The sequence below is a fragment of the Nymphaea colorata genome, chromosome 11, assembly GCF_008831285.2.
Source record: "Nymphaea colorata isolate Beijing-Zhang1983 chromosome 11, ASM883128v2, whole genome shotgun sequence".
In the NCBI taxonomy this organism is placed as follows: domain Eukaryota; kingdom Viridiplantae; phylum Streptophyta; class Magnoliopsida; order Nymphaeales; family Nymphaeaceae; genus Nymphaea; species Nymphaea colorata.
The window spans coordinates 12902034-12925551 of NC_045148.1; the positions used below are offsets into that span (position 1 = coordinate 12902034).

General features: G+C 38.1%; 1 protein-coding gene across 18 annotated transcripts in view; it reads left to right on the forward strand.

Moving 5' to 3' along the window:
- The first annotated feature begins 6881 nt into the window (after positions 1–6881).
- Positions 6882–23518, forward strand: part of LOC116264095 (DNA repair protein recA homolog 1, chloroplastic) — a 40282-nt gene continuing 23645 nt past the window's right edge. For 4 of the 18 annotated variants that reach the window (XM_031644064.2, XM_031644061.2, XM_031644071.2 and 1 more), the window contains exons 1-11: positions 6883–7172; positions 7291–7382; positions 7562–7637; positions 7980–8042; positions 8239–8368; positions 16849–16934; positions 17019–17144; positions 17289–17393; positions 17501–17557; positions 22237–22299; positions 22382–22458. In XM_031644064.2, coding sequence (XP_031499924.1) covers positions 6999–7172; positions 7291–7382; positions 7562–7637; positions 7980–8042; positions 8239–8368; positions 16849–16934; positions 17019–17144; positions 17289–17393; positions 17501–17557; positions 22237–22299; positions 22382–22458 — 1049 coding nt within the window. In that variant the 5' untranslated portion in view covers positions 6883–6998. Of the gene's footprint in view, positions 7173–7290; positions 7383–7561; positions 7638–7979; positions 8043–8238; positions 8369–16848; positions 16935–17018; positions 17145–17288; positions 17394–17500; positions 17558–22236; positions 22300–22381; positions 22459–23518 lie in introns of all 18 variants that reach the window. The other 14 variants (XM_031644065.2, XM_031644073.2, XM_031644074.2 and 11 more) reach the window with 7 other exon arrangements.

Here is a 23518-nt window from a genome sequence, read left to right on the forward strand (position 1 = left end):
TTATGTACCAAAATAAGTTCATACAAAATGACTTGACATTTGTCAATGACATGTGTGACCAAAAAATGCCCCCAAAACCAAAACATTGATGCCTAAACATAAATAAGACATCAATGAGACAAAACATGATGTATTGACATGATTGTAGACCCAAAATCTCTTCAGTAGAATAAGAGTAGAGCCATCTGATCAACTTGTTACCCGGGTCCACCATAACTTGAAAAAAGATAAACAACAGAAGGCTTAGCCTTCATAGTATAACAACATACTAGATAAATCTCTAACTCTTTAAGGTAAGTACTCAAATCTATAGTCTAACATATAAAGATACATAATCACTATGATATTATTATATGCACATGCAATCACATAACTTGTCACGGTGGTCTCTCATATATTTTGCATGATCTATAGGGACTGGTCAGTAGCCACAATCAATACACTTAATAGTCATATTCAATTTATACACATTCACTTCATTCACATTTGTTTCATTTACATTCATTTTATTTACATTTGATTCAGTGAATTGATAGCTCTCGTAGGTGTAAAACATAGGCATGAGTATATCATGTGCAACCTACCGTCAGGAGAGAACCCCCGTGGTAGCCCAAAATAATACAAATTCGTTCACACTGCAGTGCTAGAGCAATCAACTATGGATGTGTGAATTCCAAGAATACTTGCTTAGTCATTCCTATGACACTCAGGTTGAGAAGGCGAGAGTCGAACACTCCAAACACATCACATAACGATATGTTGAGGCCTTGCACTGCCTGCGCTCTGATCAAGCAAGACCTGTGGCGAGGGCGGGATGTATCTCAAACATATTACCATAACCCACTAGCCTCCAATTAATTATTATTTCTTAATTTATCATAATGAAAGCACATTCATAATAGGATTGGCTAGCACATGAGGTTTCACTTCACGAGTGCACTCAAACCCCAAATCGCTTCCTTAAAGAAGTCACACATTAAATCAATACTCTTAGCTAGCCATATCATACTTTATGGGCACTTCTACATGTTAGGTCCGTTCAGTTGAATCACTCTCAACGGCAATGCAAAAGAAAAACTCGTAACGTTCACAACAGTCAAAACATAACAATCACTCTATACAAAAATTTAGCTGAACCATGGAGAGTAGTCTCGATCTGTGATTGGCTCATAGCTATCCTATGCAAATATCATGCTACGATGTTCACTAATACATAATCAGAGTTGAGGAGATACTGAACTCGATACCCCACCTAATCCGTCTTAAGCAATTATAATTGCTAGCATGTATATGTCATTGCATAAAAAACAATCTTAATGAATCAATCAATCTCACACATGCATTTATATGGAAATAAGTACGTTATATCAAACATCATTCAAACAAATACAATCATACGATCCAATGATCTTGGAAACCCCACACTTGGGAACATAACACATACTCCATATTTCACCCCAAGTAGGAATTTGCTGGAATGTTGCCATACATGTCGCGTGTGTCTATAAAAACCCAAAATTGCCTCGGGTTCTGAATCTTGTCGCTCAAGGTCTACTCAATGTGTCTGGTCCACCAGTAAAAATTCAAGACAATAAACTTTCTATTCACCTTGCTCTAAAATCTATTTAGGTGATAAGTAAGACCACTGAGTCATTATCGTCTCAAGAGGTTGTCGAAAGGTAGAATCGGCCGGTAGAACCCTCTAACAAGTTTTTCCCATCTTTTCGAGGTTATGACCAATCAATTTAGATTTCAAGACCTCGATTCAACCTATTAGTATTATGTTTCATCCTGACAATCATGTTTCTCAACTTGCTTTCTTAGTTGAGGTGTCATCCTGACAATCATGTTTTTCTTTCGTCAATTTGATGATGACAACACTAACTCACTAGTAATAACATAAAATTAATCGAATCCCCATGAAACAAGCATTATTATTGCACCCTAGCATATGTTCGAACCTTAATAATTTACACGTTTTGTTGTCATTTCCAATTGTAATTTTACATGCAACCCAACATTCCCACATGCACTGCAAAATCCAATAAAATATAGTATAGGTCAACACCCGTCCAGAAGTAGTCTTGAACTTTCTTCAATGTAATAAGATCTCTATCGTGCACCCTTAATCATTCCATCAAATTGATTAAGGAGTTATAACATTAGACAAAATAGTTTGATTAGGCCTCGCTCACCCTTGTCTCAACTATTGTATGTGTTCCTTAGTAGCCAATCCAAATGCTCGACCAATCACCAAAAGCCAAAGGCTATATGTTGTCGTCACAACCAACACCACCTATTTGCTATGAGGAGAATGACGTATTCCTCCAACTACCAAATCCAAAACAGCCCTAAAGAGAGTGAGAATGAGCAAGAGAGCGAGCGAGAGAGAGGTCTAACGAGAGAAGACAACATTCAGTTGAGAGGGAGAGCCAAGACAGAGAGATGGCTTGGTTGAAGGAGGTGCGTGAGAGAGAGTTCATGCAAGGGAGTTTGGGCGAGAATGAGGGAGTGAGTGAGAGGACGACAAAGGATTCAATTGAGGGAAACACACAGGAGAGAGAGATGATAATAGAGAGAAATTGAGAGAGAGACATAGGGGAGAATGAAGGTGAGGAAAAAAAACAGACGAGAGGGCGAGCATGCGGGAGTCCAAGGGGAGCCAATGAGGCTAGTGGGTGGTTGAGGGAGAGTACACAGAGAGAGAGAGAGAGAGAGAGAGAGAGAGAGAGTGAGAGTATGAGAGTGAGACATGGTGAGGGCAAGCCGCGAGAGAACTCGGGAGGACGAGAGGGAGAAAACTAGCGGAAGAGTGCAGCGACAAAGAAGAATAGAGAACGATGAGAGGGAGAGGCAGAAAAGGAAAACGGGAAGAGGAAGGGCAGCTACCTGCATCGCACCACCTCCTTCTCTCAGCCGCCGTCAACTTCCACCTTTGTTCCTTCTTCTTCCCTCTTTTGCTTCTATGCGCCAAGCCCAAAACAGTAAGCAACAAAGAGAGGCCCTGTGACGTCGGGCTCTTCACGCAGGTGCAATACGGTTCCAGTTATGGACCCTAATTCAGTCTCAACCTGCTCACCAAACCTTGCACCTTACAATCAAACATGAGTAGATGTTCTTCTTTAGGGTAGAATGTATACTCTCAACCCTCTATGCGATAATCATATTTGCACAAAAAATACTAATGGTTGTATATCAAAGATCACTTCTCTATGTCTTCATGTAGACTTTGAAACCAACTGTTATGCTCTAATTGGTATTGATCAATCATTTCATTCCGTGATGATAGAGGAAAGACTTTTCATCTTGTGACTTTAGCATGCACTTTGACAAATAATCCTTACACCCTTGTTTCTTGTTTAACATGTACCTTATATTTTTTAATGCATTGTAGAATGTATGTCATAAGCAAAGACGATGATGTGTATTTGGTTATGCCTATGCTATGACTAATCAACCATCTTGTCCTTGTCAATCAGCACCACTCATTTCGTTGCCTCAGTAAACCAAACCGTGAAAACAACTAAGCTAAACTCTCTATCATCTAGTTATACAAAAATCCACTACTACATATGCAACTTTGTGCATAGTGGATCATGCCTACAAATTGTGCAAAATGCCATTAATGAGTCTTGTCCCTTAATGTGTATCGAAGATAAGAACATTGTTTAAGCACTTATAATCTACGTGTAATTAAGCATCTACCCAGATAATGTTTTCTATAAATCCATCATCATCAATTGGAAGTACTATAAAATCTAGGTTGATGCTCGACTTTTTCTACAAAAATCCTATTGCAACATGTATTTTACTACTTTTCACAACACATTAGTTTTCTTAAGTCAGAAGGTGTGAAGGGTACATTCTCACACCTCACACCGGCTACTCAACTTGCTAATATAGTTATATGTCTAGCTTGGAGTAACAAGGACATTAGATGTTATTTCTCTAGTGGTTATAAGCGCCTCTCTTATCTTCCAGGGTGTCCTAAACATTCTGATAATAGTAGAGAAGCCATGGAGTGGCTGTCTTCATTTACTAGGTAAAAACTTGCAACTCGAAAGCCTATTCATCACCTTCCTTGCATTGCATCGACATTTTGAAGTTAACCTTTAAATTTTACTGGCCTTGTTCTCCTTTAACCATCTCTCTTTGAAACACATGTTAATCTTCCTTGCAGCGATCCTTGTTCAATCATTATCATGGCTACCCTTCTTGGCATTAAAATTGAATTGCAATGTATAATTATTGTAGATATCAAATGCATCTTCCATATTGTTAAACTTCATTCCTTCACACAGAGCTTACATATGAACAAGAGAAATACCTTTATGCTTTGCTTACTGATGTCTAAATTTATTGAAGCATGTTTGTTTGCTTCATGTGCATCATTTTTGTTGTTCTTATATCCAGCTATAGGTGCATCCACAATATTGTTAGACACTGAACCATTAAAAAAGTTGTCTACAATTAATATTTCGTTTACATTTTCAACCAATTGGTTCTTGTTCCCCATACCATCACCAACACTTATAGCTTCATTTATAGGCTACACTAGTGCTATTTCCATATCCAGCGCTGACAGAGTAACATTGGTTGAAATATCTGGCGTCTTCCACGCTGCAACTTCTTCACTTGCAATGAATAAACCAGTTCATGTGACTTTAGTCAGGTTGACGTTACGGGCAATGCAACATGGGGAAAGAAAATTGCCGTTATATCATTTATAAAATGATATATTATCTGCACTTGCTTGAGTGTCGAGACAACTTGTTGGTTTGATACCGAAATACGATTATGGTTGATGCCATATACTAAGGTTTTAGTTTGATATCATACTAAGATCTTGGTTTTATACCACACAGTTTGATACTACAATGCCATGATGGTTTGACAACACACTAGAATCTTTATTTGATACTGTACCTACAATCACAATTTGTTACTGCATCTCTAGTCACCATATAAGTGTCATCAGTTTGTGACATTAAAGACAAACAATTTAATACTCCATGGACTAACTGTTTACAGACTAAGACTCTTGATAGTTACACTACTGAGCTAATATGCAATAAGTTCTTGCGATCGCCAATTCACGGAATACCAACCATTTTTATAGAGGGTAGGCTATGAGCATTCACCTTGCTTTAAAAAAATGCCAATAAAAGTGTAATTTATTTTCACATTTGCTTGTGAATGTTGCGGTGTTCCAACTATCCTTAAGGCCTCATTTGATAGCCGGGGTAAAATGAGAGGAGGGAGTGAAATTTGTACGGGCTGGTGAAATTTCACCCGCCCGACTAAAAACATAACAAATGGGGTGGAATTTCACCCGTTTGTTGTAAAAAGGAGCGGGTGAAATTTCACCTGCTCGGCATGCTTTCTCACCGTCACATTTGAGATGCTGGCGGCAATCGCCGTTTCTCTTCAGATGCTCATCGTGTCATGAGTTCCAGAAGATGCTCGACAATGAAAAGAAGAACTAGGGCTTCGCATGGGATGAAGATCGACCTTCAGGTAGACTTCCCGATCTTGGGGGTTGGCTTGGAGTAGTACGACGGCCATTGTAGAGATAAGAATGGAATATAATCCTATTCAAGCTCTTCCCAGCATCCACCCTCACCGAAACTCCACTGCCTCTCGCCTGAACCCAACATCGATTGTTCCCCCACCATCCCATGATTGTGAAGCATTCGAGCTGTGCTTATTAAACCAGCGTCGTTCTTGTGTGATTCCTTTGTTATGGTAAGTCCTCCCCTATCTGACCACTATTATTGACTTCTGCCCTGCAATGCATCATTTTTAGTTATTTTCCCTCTCTCGGTGGTCGAGCTCAACCACCAGTAACCATTTGAAACCTCAGTGTCATTCAGCTCTGGCCCCAGCATCATTCGCCGATACCATCCCTGCTTTACTGCTCGCTTGCTTCATTGTCCATTGCCCCAGTCCATCGGCTTCAGCCAGAATCGAAAAGCGACGCCACTGTCTTCACCTCCCTTCAATTGCCTCCCCATTTTCAGCCGCTTTTTTCTTCCTGTGCATCAAACAAGGTTAAATTTATCATGTTAAATTTCACTCGACAATCAAACAGGGCCTCAGATTGGAAGATGGAGAAATTTCATCCTGTAATTTTTTCTAAAAAAATTTACCATGGTAAATTTACCACGTTAAATTTCAATCGACAATCAAACGGGCCCTAAGCGTGTTCGCAACCAATATGTGACGTTTTCTGCACCATTTGAAGTAAATGTTCCCGTTTTTCGATCTTTACTTCATTATTTGCCACTACGAACAATGATGATAGAGGTGAATTTTCCTTGTTCTAATCAATTGTAAGTGGAGAATAACACGTTTCTTTCTTGATGGAGGTTTCCAAAGCAGTTTTGACCAAGAAGCAAAGAACACTTATCGAGAAGGAAAGATCAGAACATTTAGGGGAAGGAGAGAGAACCATGCACTTGCATAAAGTCATTGATAGGATATTTGTGGAGATTTAAAAAAGAAGATTATAGGCCGCGGGCTGGGGTATTTAAGAAACTGACCAAAATATTCTGACAATGAGAAAATGGCATTTACGGAATCTAGCAAATATAAACGTCCATATCAATGTCTGAAGGTTAAACTCACTGGTCCGGCGAAGCATTGACAGCACCCTCTCCTTAGATTGGCAAGTCCAGAGGTTGCTGGATTTGATCTTCTTCGACCAAAAGTGGGATGATAGAAACTAAAAATTGGATTCCGCTTTCAGCGTAAAATGCTGCCACTCAAAAAATGCTGCCACTCATGTATTATGATAGCAGAAGCTTTCGAATGCGTCTAGTGGAAATTGTGTAAGTCAGAGTATCTCTCTACACATTTAAGAGTTTTTAGCATAAATATACGGAGAGAGAGCGAGCGAGGGAGAGAGAGAGGCAGAGGGTGAGACCGTGGGAGAGAGAGAGAGAGAGAGAGAGAGAGAGAGAGAGAGAGAGAGGGTGGGAGGGTCCAACTAGTTGTTGATGGAGTTGCTGTGCGCTTTCCGAACTCACCTCTTCCACACCAGAAGTTTGCCTTTCCTCCACACAACATCAAAACTTCCGGCTTCTCCAGGGAACAGGTTTCTTCGCCGCGACGCAGATGTCAAGGCAAACGGCGTGTTTTCTGGTGACCCTGACCCCCGGGCAATCGACCGCGTATGCCTTCCGGGACCTCTTGCTCGCTGCCACCCTCATTTCCCTACAGATCATCTCCTTTTTGGTCTGTGTTCTCTGTTGATTTTATTGGTGCTGACACTTTGTGGTCGTGTTTCAGCAGAAAGCCCTGGAGGCTGCGATGAATGATATTAACAGTTCGTTCGGCAACGGGAGCGTCACTAGACTGGGAAGTGCTGGCGGCGCGCTGGTGTATGCCCTCCCTCTCTCTCTCTCTCTCTCTCTCTCTATCTATCTATCTCTTGTGCGGTTCGTTACTATTACTCCTTTCGCTCTCACTACTCTCAGCACGTACTTCACTTTTGTTTCTCTGGCAAAATAAAGAAATGCAAGGTTTGTGGGGTTCACCTAGGCTGTTGCTTGTGCCGCAGCGAAACCTTCCCAAGCGGCTGCCTAACGTTGGACCTTGCTCTTGGTGGTGGTCTTCCCAAAGGGAGGATCGTCGAGGTAATGCTTTATACTGATACTCTCCTTTTCTGCTCTTGAAATGTCGACGCTTATCCACTTTTTGCTATCATTGCTTGTCCCATATACGCTTTCTCTCTGACCGTGTCGTGATCTGTTTGGGCAACATTATGGTGATAACCGATAATGCTGTTTTTTTCTGAATACGTAGTAGTTTTTCACGTAGTGACGTCGCGTCATATGCTTGCTATTCTCCTTTTGCAATAAAACAGATTTTTATTAGTACATGTCATGTGAGCTTTTGGTCGTGTGTCTGCCTTTTGAAGTGAGAGTCATGTAGAATTTGGGAGCGGATAAGATTGATTATGGCAGTTTTTTAACCAGATATTTGGCCCGGAAAGTAGCGGGAAAACCACCTTGGCACTACATGCAATTGCAGAAGTACAGGTACTTGACTTTACAATTTTGGATTATATTTTTCTTGACTAAATCCATGAATCACAAAAGTTTAAAAAACTTTAGCTTCTTCTGAAGTGGAATTATCTATGTGATGATCTCTAATTAGAAAACTTTAGCTTCTTTTTAAGTTGAATTATGTATCTGATGAACTCTAACATGTCTGATTTTTATGGAAAATATGCAGAAGCTTGGAGGTAACGCCATGCTTGTTGATGCTGAACATGCATTTGATCCATCTTATTCAAGGGCTTTAGGAGTTGACATTGAAAATTTAATCGTGTGCCAGCCGGACAATGGGGAGATGGCATTAGAAAGTAAAATGCCTATTCTTGTCTTCCAAGTTATTAGTTGGGATTTTTGTCACAAAGCATGAAAGTATATCTCTAATTATTACTTTGTCAACAAAAGATTGCCATCAGGTGAAATAGAAGGTAAGACAAATGTAGAATGGCCTGTGATGCACAAGAGTCAAGTGAAAATACTAATATTTCTCTCACATAGAAAGATCTTCAACTCCTAGTCAAAGATAACTTTATTTTGCCAAATAGAAAACATAGAGTAGACTAGCCACTACCATGTTCTGCTCATGGTCAATTGCTAAGGAAACACCAGGCTTTGTGCCTTTGCCCAACTAATTTAAGGTGCTATCTAGTTAACAAACAAAATCAGTGATCCTAATCCTTGGAAAGTCATCTCTATTCCAAATCAATTTTTGTGGTTATGTCAGATAGGAAGGAAGAAGAAGGATGTACCTTCATGATGGGGAATATGGATAATCTCAAAAGAATAGCCAAATTTCCATCACACTGACTTTAAGGCAAGGAGATATGTTATATAGGGTATTCATTAGTCAGTCACAAGCTTCTAGAGCTGTTAAAAAAGTTAGATGAGATTAGTCGGTGACTTGGTACTAGTTGATCCATCCAAGTTGCTCTAAGACTCTAAGTTATCTCCTGAAAAAAGAAAAGAATATCAATATACAAACATAACAATAAATTAGCAAACACAATAAACAATATCATATCACTGTAAATCAAGTAAAATATGTGGTTTATCCTCTATGCATAACATCTGATGATGATACACTACGTTTTTGATTATCCATGTTGCTTGAGGGTCTATATACAAAGTCAGTTGTTTAACTGAAAAAGAGCACAAAAATCTTCAAAACACATGATTCATCCACTAATTGTACATCTGACAATAATAAACTAAAATTTGCATTCTAATGTTACTTGAGAGTTTAGCAAGTGGCTTGTTGCTTGCGTCAAAAAACTTGTTACTTGGGCCAATATTTGCTTCTTTTACCTGCACTGCCCAATCCTTAGATGTCAACACCCAATACCTTACTAATGTAACACTTGATCTCTCTCATTCATTTCAGTAGTAGGATAAGACTTTCTTGCCAATCCCTTACTTAGCTAGCATCTGTCTGCACAATCCAAGCCCCAGAGCCCCAATGGGGCATTTGGGACTCATAGCAATCTGAATGTATGAGAACTAGCTGCAGTTTGAGGTGTGAAGGAAGCTTCTAATATAAGCAGAAGCACTAGACCTACCCATTTTATACTCTCTCAAAACTCAAAAGACCTGCTACCTGCTGGCCTTGCCTTGCCTTGCTTGTGTTCTTCTATTGGAGCTGCCTCCAACCTCTTGTAGCTCATTCCTCTTTTGCCCTAAAACTAACCACTTTGATGCTAAAATAGAGTCAGCAGTATTGATCATTATCCTCAATTCTCATGGTTCACAATTCTCCATTTGTGTGTCTCTATCTGTTTCGTTTTTTTTTGGCTTTAAACCTATTAGTAATTTGTTGCCATTTACTGCTTCCAACAAATTGATAGAAGTTCATTGGCTATATTATCATGTGTCCCAGATAGGTGATGCTTCAATCAAGCGTTCCCTGTAACACTAAGCTTCTTACAAAAATCACAAGTTATTCTCAATCCCTTGTTGACTTACACATTAGTGCACCATTGTCATGTGGTTTCATTTGTAACCATGCTTCTTCGAAATAGCATACAACTATAATAAAAATGAAACATTTTATTCCTTTCACGATGAAAGAAACTTCCCAAGTGCAAAACAGATGAAAGCCCTCTTTGCTTTGTAATATATGATACAATTGTAGTGAGTACCTTATGTAAGATTTTGATATCTAATACCAAACCACCGAATGAAATTAGATGCAAGAGGATGAAGAGAGAAGTGGGCTGCACGTCCAAGCAAGAGAGAGATGAAAGAGAGCAACAACAAATGACGTCTGCCTCTTGTTATCATTATATACTAATCACGATTTAGGGTACATCATAAAATACACAAAATAACAATAAAATTTACAAGTATGCCACCGCCCATGATGTGTTGGGCATGTGGATCAAATGGGTCGGGTTTGGGTGACCCGATCCATATGTACAAACTTAACAGCCCCCCTCAAGTTGTGCATGAGGTTTGATCATGCGCAACTTATTCTTCAATTCCCAAAAATGGTGCCCTGTAAGTCCCTTGGTAAAAAAATCAGCCACTTGTTCAGACGTGGATATATAAGTGGGAACAATCTCGTCTTCCGCAACCTTTTGACGAATGGAGTGTTGATCAATCTCTATATGCTTAGTGCATTTATGTAGAACAAGATTGAAGGCAATCTTGATCGCGCTTTGGTTGTCACAAAATAGAGATGACTGAGCAATGGGAAGAGAAAGTTCCCCAAGCAGATGACGTAACCATGAAGCTTCAGCTGTGCCTGCAGTCATTGCCCTATATTCTGCCTCAGTGCTAGCTGGCAACTGCACGCTGTTTCCTGCTACGCCAACAAATAAGATTGGAATCAAGGAAGAGACAATAACCGGAAACTGATCGTCTATCGTCTGGATCACTTGCCCAATTTGCATCAATATAAGTGGAAATGTTGTGGCCATGCAAAGCAGTTGACTGTCTTGTGTAGATGAGTCCATCCCCAAGAGTAGCCTTAAGATAACGCAAAATACGTTTGGTAGCATCCATATGCCCTTCTGTGGGTGCATGCATAAATGTCTGGGCGTGTAAAGGTGAGATATTGCAACATGCCAACTATACTCCGATAGAAACTAGGATTTGTTTGGGTAAGCATCACTCCCATCAGATGCATTTAATTTTGTGTTGAGAACATTAGGTGTATTTATGGGCTTGCAACTTGTCATACCTGAGCTCATAAAAAACAACATGTCGTGAAATATGCACACGTTCAGTTTTTGGATTGTAGCAGCGATAACCTTTATAATTTTCAGTATAACCCACAAATCTACACATGACAACTCGATGTTGAAACTTATTTCTCAAAGAAACATCAACATGAACATAACAGATGCATCCAAAAACACGTAGCTCATCATAATTTGGTTGTTCTTGATGTAAAATAAAGAATGGAGATTTTCCTTCAAGCATGGATAGTGGCAGTCGATTAATAACATGAACAACAGTATGGAAGACTTCAGTCCATAAAGTCATGGGCACATCAGTGTTATGCATCATACCAAGAGCACTTTCAACTATGTGCCTATGTTTTCTTTCAGCAATACCATTCTGTTGTAGTGTGTGTGGACAGAAAATCTGTCTAGTGATCCCATGATTTAGTAAGTACTCAGTAAATGCATTTGAAATGAACTCACCACCACCATCACATTGGAAATGCACGATATTATTAGAGTATTTGTTTTGGACCAAGGAGTGGAATTGAGTGAACAAGTGGAAAACTTCTGATTTGCTTTTCATGAAGTGGATCCAAGTGTAACGAGAATAAGAATCAATGAAAACAACGTAATATTTACTCCCAGAAGAGGAAGAAATAGGAACAGACCCCCAAACATCAGAATAAATGGTGTCAAATAACTTCGAAGTTCGCTTATTTATTGATTGAAAAGGAAGAGCATGACTCTTACAAATATGACAACTTGAGCACATGCTAGACTCACTGATAGGACTTAGACTGGACTTTTGTAATAGTTCGTCTGCAACAAGACTTTGAACGAAAGACCGACTAAAATGTGCTAAATGATCGTGCCAAAGAGATGACATATTATACTCTGTGATATTGACTTCACTATGACTGTGAAAGGATGAATCTAAAACACAAGACTTAGACACTTTTGGAGCTTCTTCAATGACGTACATGTCTCCTTTGTGAACACCCTCAGCGAATGTCTTCTTGGTTCGAGCATCCTTAACATAAACAGAAGAAGGAGTAAACTCAATAGAGGAATGAGTATCATCAATAAATTTTGACACAGAAATGATATTTTTCTTAACATTTGGAACAACAAGAACATTCTTTAAGGGTATTGAGGAATGAACCATGGATAAGTGTGCATTTCCAATATGTGATATTTTGTGATGGGAACCATCTCCTATGACGACTAAGCCTTTAGCTAAATAAGGGAGAGCACTAGAAAGCTTACGTGCGTCACCAGTTACATGAGTTGCAACACCAGAATCCACATACCATTGTCCTTTCTCTTTTTGCTTGAATTTGACTTTAGACAACGCTGTCATTAGAATCTGCTGCACATCAGGGGAAATGTTCGATGCCGTAGTCGTGTTCGAAATAGATGACCCTGCTGCCTTATTGTCACGCCCGACCTGTTTTCCCTTGTTGTGTGGGTTATGCCAACATTTTGACTTTACATGACCTCTCTTATTGCAATAAAAACAAGTAGGTATTCTTCGTGGTACATTTGTCTATGCATTTGTGTTAGGTGTAGGAAGGATACCTCTCCCCATCCCTGCCTGTGAGTTCCAAACTCTTGGACGACTTCCTTGTAAAGCATGGGTCCTAGTGACCAATACATTGTGACCACCATAATGAACTAATTCATGTCACTGTACACGACTCGCTTCATGCTGAATCAATTTTGCTTTCAAGTCTTCAAAAGAGGGAATAACAGACAATACCTCTAAAGCAGTGCAAAAAACATCAAATTCTAGCCCCAATCCACTCAAAGCCTGTTGTAACTTGTCCTTGTCACTGACTGGATGCCCTATGATGGGAAGCTAATCACTGACATTTTTGATCTCATGTATATATTCCAAGACTGAACGTGTGCCTCGCTTGATATCTTGAAATTGCCTCTTGAGTTGTAGAAATCTCACTTCTCATACTTGAGAATACGTGGTAGCAAGTACATTCCACAACTCAAGTGCTGAAAGATCATTAGCAACACCTGCCAAAACTTCTTCTGATAGTGTGGAGGTGATATAAGCAACGAGAGATTGATCATGAGCCATCCACATCTCATATTCAGCATTGATTTCTGCAATGGTCTCTTGAACTTGCCCTACAACATTCTTCACCTCTCGCATAATCCATTCAAGTGGCGCAGGTGTGGTGCCATTGAGATGTCCATGGAGACGGTGCCTCTTGATGAATGAGACTATTTGACGTTTCCATGTCAAATAATTGGTATGATTTAGCTTTTGTGAGATGAGTTGGGAGAGGAAATTGGACGACAAGATGCTGGAATTGCGGTGGGGATCCATTTAATCAGAAAATAGGGGAAAATAGAAATTTGGAGATTAGGGTTAGGTGGCTGACGGTAGGGCAAATTAGGACAGATTAGGGCAGACAGTAGGATTAGGGCAGATGGTAGGGTTAGGGCAGATTAGGGCAGACGGTAGGATTAGGGCAGATGGTAGGGTTAGGGCAGATTAGGGTAGACGATAGGATTAGGGAAGATTAGGGCAGAAAATTTGGGGATTGGGCTTAGGGCAGAAATTTGAGGGTTAGAGCAAAAAATAGAGATTTGAGGATTAGGACATAAAAGAAACAAAGATTAGGGCAGCAATTAGAGATTTTTACCAAACATTGTCAGTGGCAAAACCTGCTCTGATACCATGTAAGATTTTGATATCTAATACCAAACCACCGAATGAAATTAGATGCAAGAGGATGAAGAGAGAAGTGGGCTGCACGTCCAAGCAAGAGAGAGATGAAAGAGAGCAACAACAAATGACGTCTGCCTCTTGTTATCATTATATACTAACAATTTAGGGTACATCATAAAATACACAAAATAACAATAAGATTTACAAGTATGCCACCGCCCATGATGTGTTGGGCATGTGGATCAAATCGGTCGGGTCTGGGTGACCCGATCCATATGTACAAACTTAACACCTTACACTCTTGAAAGTTGAAACTGGTCTTAAGGGTATGTATCGTTGTTTTCCCAAGGTTATATTGTCTAATGTAGCATATTGTACATCACAAACATGACTGGCTGGAAGTACCCAATATAAAGGTGAAGACAAGCTTATCTATTTTATTGTATGACTGACCACAGCCATGGCATAGTTCAAATGGGAAAAGCCACCTGCATGACCTACATGACCACCAGAGTGCCTAGTGGATACTCGAAATAAGTCCTCTTTTTTTGTCATGTGTGTAAAGAAGATGGACCATGGAGGCAAAAATTGGTTTGGTGAGATTAAAAAGATGAGGCATTAGCTCATCCTCCCACTAAAGAGTGGTTGTCCAATATAGTGGCTTGTGAAGAATAAGATCAGGCTAATGCTGCACAAGCTGAAGAAGGTAAAATGATGAGCATGCAACTGACAATAAGTGGTTGCAAATGACCTATATTGTGAGAGTTGCATAGCTGAAGGCACACCAGTTACTTGGGAGTTCATATACCTTCATGTTGTAATGAATGAGAAGGCTGCTATGATCATGCTAGACTTTGGGGTCACAATAACTTTTACTTGTGGAGGCAGGTAGATAGATTGTGCTGAAGCTCGGACCAAAATAAGGACTATCAAGGGGGTGAATTTTGAGACCCAGCCTGTCAACAACAAGCAAAGGATGTGCTGATTTAGATATGGCATTGGGCTCAAACTACAAACTTGTCAGTGTCATTCAAGCATTTATTGCGAAGCCATATTATGATGATGCTACCAAAGTTCACTTCCTCAACTCTCTTGGACCTAAACTTCTTACTTCTTAGATGCTGCTCATTGATATGTAGCTAGAGGCAAACCCTCAATGTTGTAGTCCACACAATGGAAGGACCACATCCAACATATGAGTAGATGTTCATTGTAGTCATGCATACCAAAGAAGGAAAGGTGGAAGCTGAGGTATCAACAAGTATTCCCCTATCTTGATGGAGTTTTGGAAGTGCTGGTCTCGAAATTGCTGAACTTCCACATAGACATGAACTCGATCATTGGATAGAGTTGATCCTGGAGCATAACCTTGCTGCATAACCCCATAATTGAATGGGTTAACTGAACTGAAAGAGCTGCAGAGTTAGGTAAATGGCATATTGGAGGAAGGGATCATCATTACCTTAAAAGCACCATTCAAGAGTCAAGAGTCCTATTTTCTTTCAATTTAAATTTGATGGCTCTAAGCAGCTATGTGTCCACACTGCAAAATGAATAAGGTGATTGTGAAGAACAAGTAATTGCATTCTTGCTCGATAATTAATTCAAGTTGATTGCATTCTTCTTGCTCTCTTCTTTTCTTTGCTTTCATTAAACTTAGCAAGCTAAGGGACTTAAGGCTTGTGGCAGTAGGATCACTGCTCCGTACAAGCTTGGAGAAGAAAAGGCCAGTGAAAAATATAATGACATTCGAAAATGGTACTAAATGCGTATGCTGAAATTTGTCACACTTATAATACTTTTTATTGATAATATCTTGTTTTGAGTTATGATGTGTGCACCAGAAGAATAAGTATTCACCATTGTCATAGAAAACGCGTTTTAATTGAAAATGCGTATAAAACGTGAAAAAGAAGTCAGCCATATAAAACGTGAAAAAACACGTTTTTTTTAAATGCCAAAAAATAAAAAACACGAAAAAACGGGTATAATACGCTTTTTTCCTGTTTTTTTGTATTATTATTATTATTTTTTTATAATTTTCAGGATTTATTAAATGTTTTAAAATTTTTAAACATTCGCCAAGATTTTCCCGAGATATACAACTTCGCCGTATGTACCTGAGAAATTCATCACCGTATAGTACTCGTAAATGTTTCTTGTGGCAATGGTACTCACGATGAAGAAAATCATATATGATGCAGATTCACAAAAGCAAGTGTAGGGTGTGGTTGATAAAATGTGTTGTTTTATGCATATAGTGGATTGGGATGAATTCAATTGAATAATCAGGAGGGTATAAATATTCCTGTAATACAAGGAAGTGGGTGCAAAACTAAAGATCCTTTTTCCCTCTCTCTCTCTCCCTCTCATCCTCTCTCTCGCATTCCCTTTTCTTTTCCAATTTATTCCCATCGTAACACAGTTCTTCATAGTTGCTAATTGAAGATTAGGGTAATAAAAAGTAACAAAATATCAAGGCATGAAGAACTATATTTGAAATATTAGATGCTTCAGCAATGCCAAGCTTAAACACTTTTTGGAAGTGAAGAAGGGGATCAAGGTTTAGTTCGAAGTGCATAACTTAGGGTTAGTTACTGATACATATGTTGAGAATAAAGTGGTAAATGTGCAAAGCGACATGCTAAATGTCTAATTGTTTCTTGTCATTGATCTGAATTGTCTGCTTAGCAGCTTCACATGTTGGGTTTGTATATCAGTTCCGCTGATGAATTCTGGGGAGCTTTCATGTTATTAGAAAGGTGGCAGGAGAAGTCATGTTATTCTGTACAATGTGCTGACTATCTTTGCTCCTTCTATTTATGTAGTATTTTGAAGAAATAATATGCACATTCTTTTCTAGCAAAGGAATGTCAGCAATTACTGTTATATGTTGAAAATATCCATAGATTTATCTAACTAATATACTTTTACTCAGTTGCAGATCGTATGTGCAGATCTGGAGCAATAGATCTCATTTGTGTTGACTCTGTTTCTGCTCTTACCCCAAGAGCAGAAATTGAAGTATGTTCTTTGGAAGTTATTAATTCATGTCGATTTGACTGTTTCACTTTGGAGTGTGAGCTCGTTTCACTGACCACATTTTAGGGTGAGATCGGAATGCAACAAATGGGTCTGCAAGCACGTCTTATGAGCCAAGCACTACGTAAAATGTCAGGAAATGCCTCAAAAGCTGGTTGCACCCTCATTTTCCTGAATCAGATAAGATACAAGGTACTTTTTCCTTTACTTTTCCCTGATTTTTAGTTTGAACTTTTTGATATTTCTTGAGCACTACTCCCAATCTTCTTTTCTAAAATTAGACTTTCTATTATTCCACTTCTAGGCACCTAATGGTATCCTTTTAGTTTTTTGCAGATTGGTGTTTTCTATGGGAATCCTGAGGTCACCAGTGGAGGAATTGCTTTGAAATTCTTTGCATCTCTTCGCCTCGAAATTCGCCCAACTGGGAAAATAAAATCAGTAAGATTACAATCTTTCTCCTAGTTTGATAAGGCAGAAGTGCCAGTCAGGTTCATATTTTACAAAGGAATTCCTGTTTCCATTTAATGATCCCTTTCATGAGTCAGCCCAAAGGAGATGAAGACATTGGCATCAGGGTTCGTGTAAGAGTGCAGAAAAGCAAGGTATCTTGGTTTATATTGATAGTTGATATTTGTCAAAAAGGTTGATGTCTGGAAACTGCTTTTAATATGGTTAGATGCATCCACACAGTCTAGAATTTGTGGTTGGAGATGCTTAACCATTAGTTTTATGCTTGTGATTATAGTTTCTGGAAATATCAATTTCTATTATGGTTCTTTCAGATTTGGATCTTGGTCTTCTTGCTTGCTTGTCTTACTTCTAGGAAAGCCACATGCAAAATTTGGGCCAAGCCTGATTCCCCATTGAGTTAGGTTGTCACTTTAAAGGAGGTACCTCTAGGCTCTAGCATTATCACTAAGTCACATGGGTGCAAGCACATGTGATGGCGTGGGTATAGTGATATGAGTTTGTACAACAGTGCATACATGTTAATGTTGAAAACATTGTTTATAATAAAAAAGTCATCATTGTAGAAATAGCATCATTATTTCAAAATTTTGGATCGTAAAGTTTAATGAACATTCATGATTTATCATTCATAAGTCATAAAATGTTAACAACACATTAAGAAAATAAAATAAATTTTTTCTTAAAATAAATAGAAATCTCTGTTAAACTTTATAAAACAATAGAAATATACGTAAAGCTTGAAATGGAGACATTGTATACCTTTTGTAGAAGAAGAAACACGAAAGCTTTCTTTTTCCAAACACGCCTAAGTTTCCCGTGAGCAATTGTCCCTTCAAACTGGCAATTTTTCCCCCTAAATCGATGATTTATTTTGTAATTTCTCCCTAAAACCAGCAAAAATTCTCCTTCCCAAGTGCTAGAAGTGGAGGGGAACAAACAGTTTTAAGAAAGAAATTGATCAAACGGGGTGTCATGCCCTTTTTAAAAAATTACATTGTAACGTAAGATGTGGGGTATTGTACAAGGATAACACTGCCCAGTAGGTTTAGAACAATCACAAATATTGCGTTTTATTGAAAAAAAAAATGCAGTAAATATGTTAAATATGACTCAGCCGAAAAAAACATCAATAGAACGTGTGGAAATAAAAAAAAAGTGAAATGAAATCGTTTTTTTCGTGTTTTTTAGTTGCACGTGAGGATTTTTTAAAATGTTCAACTAGACTGTTGGTTTTAAGTTTTTTAAGACTTGAAAGGTAAGTTGTTCATTACAATAACTTTAAGTAGAAGCTTATTCATAAAATCCTTTTCCAGTTTGTTCATCATGCCTGAAATTATTTGTTTTTGGCCTTGTCCTGTTCCTCCTTCAGACGAAGTTCCACAAAAAGAAAAAAATTGCTAACTGAACGTGATGAACCTACACTTAAATGTGATCTACTTCCACTTTGCATTCTCCCCTTCTTCATGGGTTTGTCCTCAATAACTTTACAAGTTTTGGTTGCCCTTTGCTTGATATTTCAGGCACATTACGACGTGCAACAACATCATTGCCGTGAATTCCAGCCAAATGATACTTAAATCACGTAATTCCTCCGGTATATTGCTCAGAACAAAATTCGCAAGTCAACTTCCCTTCATCACTTTGAATTGCATGTGACCAAAATATATCGTTAAATCTAAGCATTTTCTGCAGCTATCAAGTATCAAGCACCTGAGGTCCTGAAGCAATAAAATCTAAATCTCATTTCATCTTAAAAAAATCATACATAAATGATAAAAGTAAAAAAAAAACTAACAAAGTAACAAACGTACAAACTACAAAGTTTAACAGCGATAGAGTTTCTACTTTTTAATGCACATATGCAAATTGACTGAAACAAGAGGTATAAAGTATAAAGTATAAACTTTAAGTAGAAAACTAAACAGGCGTATGCAAATTGATTGAAAAAAAAAACTTGAAACTAATCAATTGAAAGCAAAAAACTAGAAACTAACAGACATAAACAAAAAGTAGAAACCAACAAACGTATTGCTTACCTCAAAATGTCCAACACACATATGCAAATGGATTGAAAAGCTAATGGAAATCCTACCTGAGCACGCGAGCATGGTCGGACGTAGCTGTCGGAGGTCTGCACGGTGCAGGAAAATGCACCAGTGCGTCGGAAGTTTAATGTTGCTGAAGCTCGACGCAAAAAAGAGATGCTAGTCTGCTCTGCTGGTGAGTTTGATGTCGGAAACTTCGCCGGAAATTGGAAATTGTCTGGATTTAACATTTCCCAAATCTGAAAACCCTAAACCCTAAAAGCGTATCGACCCCTTTTGTCGAAATGTTTTTAACTTCACCCCCTTTGTTGAAATGTTTTTATGTTTTACATTTATTCATTTTCTATCCAAACTACGATTTAAAATTTTCCAAAATTACAGTTGATGCCAACTCCCGAAATAGAAATTGATTTTTAAAAAAGATGCAAAAAAACACATTTTTTACGCATTTCTTTCATTTTTCTGTTTTTTGAAAAAAAAACACGTTTTTTGAAAAAAAACACGTTTTTTGAAAAAAAACACGTTTTTTTCCCATTTTATTTGGCATTTAATTTTCTTGCGTTTGCGTTTTTTTTTTTTTGAAAATAATGCGTTTTCTACGACTTTGCTTGAAACATCTCCTAAAAAGTCATTTTTGTCTGGAGCATCATCTTAAGTATGATAAAATCCCAAATGAAGCAAATTGAGTCTCCACAGTAATCACTTAACTTGTTAATGTAGAATAGTAATATTGATGGTCTTGAGCAAAATTTATTGGGCTTTTCGAGGTCTTGATCTAGTTTCACAATCCACAAAGACAGCTTATCTGCACAAAAATTTTCTGTTGATAGGTAACATTTTCTCTTATGCGAGATTAGGTTATGTGCCATCAAGGATTTAATAGAATACATGAGTACTTGTAATCACTTGCTAAATTCTTCCCTATACAATTGCATACTGGAGTATCATGAATGGTGGTCTGCATCACATTTTCCTTATTCATTTCTTTTATAACCTCTAAGTAAAAATCTTTAAATGCTCAACATCTTTATGGTCTCTAAGTGCATTATTAGTCTTCCAAAAAAAAGGGCTGCTAAATGAATTAACAACAAAAATTATTAATGGTTGTCTCTGTATATCAATCCACCTATGAGAAATGATAGAGATTCCATATCATTACCATTAAACTTTTTTGTCCTCAACAATTCTTGGATATTACTTTTCTTCTGTGCAAGAATCTCTGTTCTTAGTTGTTCTGGGTTAAAAGGCACGTAACTAGCCAGATGTTATTCACCTATGATGTAATTATGTCATTCTATTAAGGATGTTTTGTTACAGTGAAAAGAAGTGAGCTTGGCAAAGAGTCTCCATTCTTTTTATGCAGTTCTTCCTGCCCTGAATTTCCCAATAATTCTTCTATTACTTTACTGCATCTCATCTTTCTTTCTTCAAAATATCTTCCAGTTTGTCACTAGCAAAAGATATAGATAGTTCACTTGATTCCTCTGAAACTTTCTTCTTATCAGTTTTTTCTTCTTCTTTTAATTGTCTAGGTGTACTTTCTGTCAACCTGTTATATGGTCTAATTTTTGACCAAAAACTTATCACAAGATGTGCTTTGGTTTGAGTATAATAAATATTGGTTTGAGTATAATAAATAACCAGTGAATGCTGTGTGACATAACCTACAGATCAATGGCACATGGGTGAAGGTATTACAATAAAAATGTGTTACAGTCTAGGGTTCGGATCAGGAATCGGGTCTTTATCGGGTCTACTGGACTGATCCAAAAGATTACTATAAATAAGGGAATTGTGGGGGTCATTAAGGTTATCGATAAAAAGAGGTCTTCTCCTCTGGTGAGGGGGTTGCTCTAACGGGGTTAGGGCAGTGTGTGTGAGTGAGTTTGTGGGGATTTACCTTGTAAGGGTCTTATTTAGTAATCTTTTGGATCAGTCCAGTCTTTCCGACAAAGACCCGATTCCCGATCCGAACCGTAGACTGTAACAAAATGTTACTACTCAATATGTTATTTATTACTCTATGTTGAATATTTTGACAAGTTCCATTCATCTAATGAAATTTTTAATGTTCTAATAAAAACTGAAAACAAGATTAATGCCAGATCATGCAGTGGAAGGTTTAGAACCATCTTTTGGTGAATCTTTTTCTAATCATATTCAAAACATGTTGCTATAAATTTTGTGATCTCCTTTCCTCTTCCCAGCCATTAACTATGTCTTTCGTTTTGCTCATATCTTCAAGCATCAGATCTGCATTATGAGCTGATAGAGTTCAAATATATTACTTTTTGTTACTCATTCTTTACCATCTTTCACGTTGCTTGTAGCTATCTCCCAGCATGAAATATGAGAAGGCCCCTTGCATATGTAAAACATTCGTGGTATGGCGTATATAAATGACAAATAAAATATGCTAAGAGGCAATTGCATTGTACAACAGAAGAAAAATTAAAAGAACAAAAATCATATAACTGAACAACTTTGATTTGATTTCATTGATTATTTTTTCTTCTGAATTTTTTTCTTAGAAACTTATCTAGCCATAGCAGACTGTACTGATTTAGTAATGTGAAGATGGAACCCTGCGATCTGGTTGATACTAAGAGATACTTATGGAAGCCAATTGGCCTTTTTGGTTACTGAATGGCTGCTATTTATCCAATGCATTCAATGTTTGAAAATCTTTCCTTCATTTACCTGCATAATTTAAGTTATTTGACAACACTTTGAGTATAGCTTCTCATTGCCTTTTATCTCATTAGGTGTCAAGACCATATAAACAAGCTGAATTTGATATTATGTTTGGGGAAGGAGTTAGTAAGTTGGTCAGTTTCTTCAATGTTATGAGCCTTGGATGCTAAGTCAAGTTACCAAGTTCATCTTTGTTGCTATTGCTGCTACTTGCAGGGGTGCATATTGGATTGTGCTGAGATGATGGATGTTGTTGTAAGGAAGGGTTCTTGGTATAGCTATGCAGATATTAGGTTTGTTATGTGCTTCAATTAACAGTTTTAGTCCCTTCTTATTTCTATGTGCAATGCTATGCTTCTTACTCGGAGCTGCAATCAGTTTATTTTTATTCCATTGATGCCTGTGTGGATTCTTATTTATGTTCTCAAGAATCTATATATGTGATACTGATCCTGATGCATACGTAAAAGTAAAACTTAATACCTATCTGTGCCTTGGTGAATTTGAAAGAAGAATTCCCCAATTGGTAGGTGTCTATAATCTGGGAATGCAGCGTGAATGTGTTTGATATGCATTTGTACTTGTAAGACTGTAAGTCCATATTCTGATATTAACATTGTCTTCAATGGCCTTGCAAGTACAAATGCATATCAAACATATTCAACCTGCATTCCCAGATTATATACCAAATTGGGGAATTCTCGAGAACATAAATAAGAAACCACACAAGCATCCACATTTTTTTTTGTGGCATCAAACACTTGAAAAATGTTCTGGACGTATTTTCTGTGTCTATTATACATAACCTGATTTTTGGAATGGTGGAAAAAATTCTCTTCCACCCTCTTCCAGAAATCTTTTTCCTGGATAGAAATTCCATGGAACCATTTCTGTGGGCATTTGATGCCCTCTAAATCAACCCCTATGTTCAAATGTTGCACACACCAATTGTAATGGATATCATGATATTTAAAATATTGCATATGGACCAAATAGACTAGAGCAGGATCGAAGAAAAAATAATGTCATATCTTGAAAATATAGTAAAAAACTTTTTCTGATCTTTTTCCTACTGGCATGCCGAGCGAAGGCCCAGCTGCCATTAAGAGGTTAACGTGTCACCGTGTCTTGCAACAGTGAGACTATAGGGCTTGGTCACCGGTCGGCCATGCTGAGTGCAGCAATCTCCAATGGCAAACTCTCTCAGCGTGCCCCTTGTCATGTTGCTGTTTCATCCGTTGTTGGGCTTGCTGTAAGTTGTGGCAGAGGGTGCGTAGAACCTCATCCCGGTCAAGTGCTGCCCTCTCAAGGCCCTCATCCCCGGCTAATCCTGGCTCATAAGTCCGCAGGGTC